The sequence below is a fragment of the Zea mays genome, chromosome 3 (assembly GCF_902167145.1).
Source record: "Zea mays cultivar B73 chromosome 3, Zm-B73-REFERENCE-NAM-5.0, whole genome shotgun sequence".
NCBI classification, from domain to species: domain Eukaryota; kingdom Viridiplantae; phylum Streptophyta; class Magnoliopsida; order Poales; family Poaceae; genus Zea; species Zea mays.
The window spans coordinates 233,567,918-233,571,520 of record NC_050098.1 but is presented as its reverse complement, the minus strand read 5'-3'; the positions used below and the strand labels follow the sequence as shown (position 1 = coordinate 233,571,520).

The window sequence follows — 3,603 nt, the reverse complement described above, 5'->3', positions numbered from 1 at the left end:
TGCTAAAGTAAATCATGTTGTCCAACGTCCAGGTGTCGATAGGTCAATGCTTACGGCATATTTTGAGGCAAATAGGCTACACGAGGAGGCTCGGGGCATCCTTTACCGTGATTTTCCTGAGTGGTACACTTTGCAACAAGGCAAAGTGTGGCAAAGGAGGAAACGAAACACGGGTGGACAGGTTGGTAGAATAGTCTCTGCTTATCCAGCTGAGGGGGAGCGCTTTTATCTTCGACTTCTCTTAAACCATGTGACGGGTGCTACCTCCTATGCGGATCTAATGACAGTAGATGGTGACACACTACCATCTTTTCGTGAGGCAGCACAAAGGAGGGGACTGCTTGAAGCAGACGGCACAATAGATGAGTGTCTCAATGAAGCCGCTATTTACCAAATGCCGTCAGCACTACGAAGGTTATTTGCAACAATACTGGTATACTGCGAGCCGAACGATGTGGCAGAATTATGGCAGAGACACCTTGATTCAATGTCAGAGGACTATCACCGTAGTACTCAAAGCAAAACCCATGTGCAACAGATGGTCTTGATTGACATTAGAAACATTTTGCAGTCAATGGGTAAAGACATAAAGACATTCCCTCTCCCTGCTATCATCGACAAATATGACGATTCACATGGTACTGATAGAGAGATTTATGAGGAGGAAAGTATCGAGCCGACAACAGAAGACGTTGCTATGAAAGAAACCCTAAATGAGGAGCAGAGGTCTGCCTATGATAAGATCCTATCTGTCGTTGACACCAATAACGGTGGAGTGTTCTTTGTGGATGGGCCTGGTGGGACTGGCAAGACCTATCTGTATAAGGCACTGCTTGCGGCACTACGCAGTCAGGACAAGATTGCAGTTGCAACAGCTACATCTGGTGTTGCGGCTTCCATATTGCCTGGGGGAGGACTGCCCATTCACGCTTCAAGATACCACTTACTATTGATGATGGTGCTGTATGTAGCTTCACGAAACAAAGCGGGACAGCAAAGTTGCTACAAAAAGCATCGCTCATTATCTGGGATGAGGCATCGATGACTAAGAGACAAGCAATTGAGGCGCTAGACAATAGCATGCGTGATATAATGGGACGGCCTGAGCTGCCCTTTGGTGGGAGAACTGTTGTGTTCGGGGGTGATTTCAGACAAGTACTCCCTGTTGTACGCAAGGGGTCAAGGGCTCAGATAGTTGCTGCCTCTCTACGTAGTTCTTACCTCTGGGAATCCATGTGTCACCTAAAGCTTGTTCAAAACATGAGGGCACAGAGCGACCCATGGTTTGCAGAATATTTGTTGCGCGTCGGTGGTGGAACTGAGGAAGCGAACAACGATGGTGATGTTCGTCTTCCAGATGAGGTATGTGTGCCATATACTGGTAATGATCGCGACCTTGATAGACTGATAGATGACATTTACCCCAATCTAAATGAAAACATGTCTAACACAAGCTACATCACTTCAAGAGCAATATTGTCTACACGGAATGACTGGGTGGATATGATAAATATGAGGATGATCGATCGTTTCCAAGGGGAGCAGATGATGTACCATAGTTTTGACACCGCGGTGGATGATCCTAATAACTATTACCCATCAGAGTTTCTAAACACGCTGACTCCTAATGGACTACCCCCGCACGTTCTGAAGCTCAAAGTTGGATGCCCAATCATGTTGCTTAGGAATATAGACCCTGCTAATGGACTTTGCAATGGCACGAGGTTGGTGGTTCGTGGTTTCCAAAAAAACAGTATTGATGCTGAAATTGTCCTTGGCCAACATGCTGGAATGCGAATTTTCTTGCCTCGTATACCCCTGTGCCCCTCTGATGATGAGATGTTCCCTTTCCAGTTTAAAAGGAAGCAGTTTCCGATAAGACTAAGTTTTGCCATGACAGTTAACAAGGCCCAGGGCCAGACGATTCCTAATGTTGGTGTGTACTTGCCGGAACCAGTGTTCTCTCATGGTCAACTTTATGTTGCTCTATCAAGGGCCACCGCTCGATCAAAAGTGAAGATACTTGCCATTCCAGTCCACGATGAGAAGAAGAAGAAGAAGGGGGTTGAAAGGAACTCAGCGATAAATGGCGCAACATACACAAAGAATATCGTTTATAAGGAGGTCCTTACGCCGTAACTGACATTGATGAATGAATGGCAATTAACAACTTGTAATGCATTTAATTATTTTGGTTTTTAGGTGAAGATGTATTTTTGCCTTTTATTTATCTATTTTGGCTCCTTTTTAGCTTCCTATTGTTTAGTGGTCATTTGGTTGATACAACAAAGAAAGCAGATGAGCATTGAATAGATGTTATTGAATAGACACATTTGAATTTGAAAATGCACATTTGAATTTGAAATGATCTGACAAGCAAGTTGTGATTTCCATCTATCTTAATGATCACCTAAATAACATATTATAAAACTCAGACTGAATTACATCTTCCTTTTCTCCCCAGTTTCCAGGTGTAACCTTAAGCAATGCCACTCTGCCTCATATTCTGCTCTAACTTAAAGGCTTCAGTCATATTGCCTGCCTTACAAAGTGTAGATATGATGGAGTTGTAAGTAATATTGTTTGGTACAATTCCTCTACTCGTCATCTCAGCAAATGCCTGATAAGCCTCATTCACGTAATCTAATCGGCTTAGGCCATTAATATATGCTGAGAAGGCAATAAAATCAGTCTGCAAACCAATTTTGCCCATATCATCCCAGCATTTCAGTGCGCCAACTGCATTACCGTCTCTGAAGTATGCATCCAAGCTGATAGTAAATGATGTACTTAGACAATATCCTTTGCTAACCATGTGCTCTAAAAGAAGCTGTGCCTCATCAAGTCTTACTTGATTGCAGAGTCCCATTATCAAGTAATTAAAAGTAGACGAGGATGGTGCCAGTCCTAACTTGTTCATAATTCTATACAGTTCAGAAGCTTCTTCGTGGAGTCTCTCCTTACTATAAGCAGCGATCAATGCATTAAATCCAGTAACACGCAATGGAACACCCTGCTCAATAGCACCAAGCAGAAGCTCCCAGGCATCATCCAATCGATGATCCCAACAAAGCCTACAGACCAACATATCCAACCCATCAGCCGACATATGTGAACTAAACATGTCATGGTCATGCACTAACTGGGCAGCATACCCGAACTTGTGAGCTCTAGCAGCAATAATGTTGAAGGTGCAGGAGTCTGGCACTAATCCCCTCGCTTGCATCTCCCTATAGGCTGCACTGGCCTGATCCATCTGTCCACTCTTTGCATATCCATCAATCAAAACATTGAACGTGATTGTATTTACTTGGATCCCCACCTGGGCCATTTGATCGAACAACCTCCTTGCTTCTGGCATCCTCCCCTCATAGCATTTTTATAAGGAGCAATGTTGTATCTTTGCAATAATGCCATGATATACATCCTATAAGATCAATGGCATCGGGTATACTTAATCAAAATAGGATGGTGGCAGGCCTGTGTCCCTTTCCTCCGTAAGTTTATACAAGTTCACTTGTCACATCTATAAGATCAATGGCATCGGGTATACTTAATCAAAATAGGATGGTGGCAGGCCTGTGTCCCTTTCCTCCGTAAGTT

At 43.7% G+C, this 3,603-nt stretch overlaps 1 protein-coding gene across 1 annotated transcript; it reads right to left on the bottom strand.

Moving 5' to 3' along the window:
* Positions 1-2,479: 2,479 nt before the first annotated feature.
* Positions 2,480-3,331, bottom strand: LOC111591175 (pentatricopeptide repeat-containing protein At3g54980, mitochondrial). Its single transcript, XM_023302112.1, has 2 exons — positions 3,156-3,331; positions 2,480-3,074 (listed from the first exon to the last, which is right to left on the bottom strand). Exons 1-2 carry the CDS (start codon positions 3,329-3,331, stop codon positions 2,480-2,482), a joined length of 771 nt encoding a protein of 256 aa, XP_023157880.1.
* Between the last annotated feature and the right edge of the window lie 272 nt (positions 3,332-3,603).

Bases quoted from the DNA above. Each gene is read 5' to 3' on its own strand.
- LOC111591175 (XM_023302112.1), bottom strand. From the start codon at position 3,331: ATGGCCCAGGTGGGGATCCAAGTAAATACAATCACGTTCAATGTTTTG. The intron at 3,075-3,155 runs GTATGCTGCCCA...GTTGGTCTGTAG, and splicing joins GCTAGAGCTCACAAGTTCGG to GCTTTGTTGGGATCATCGAT.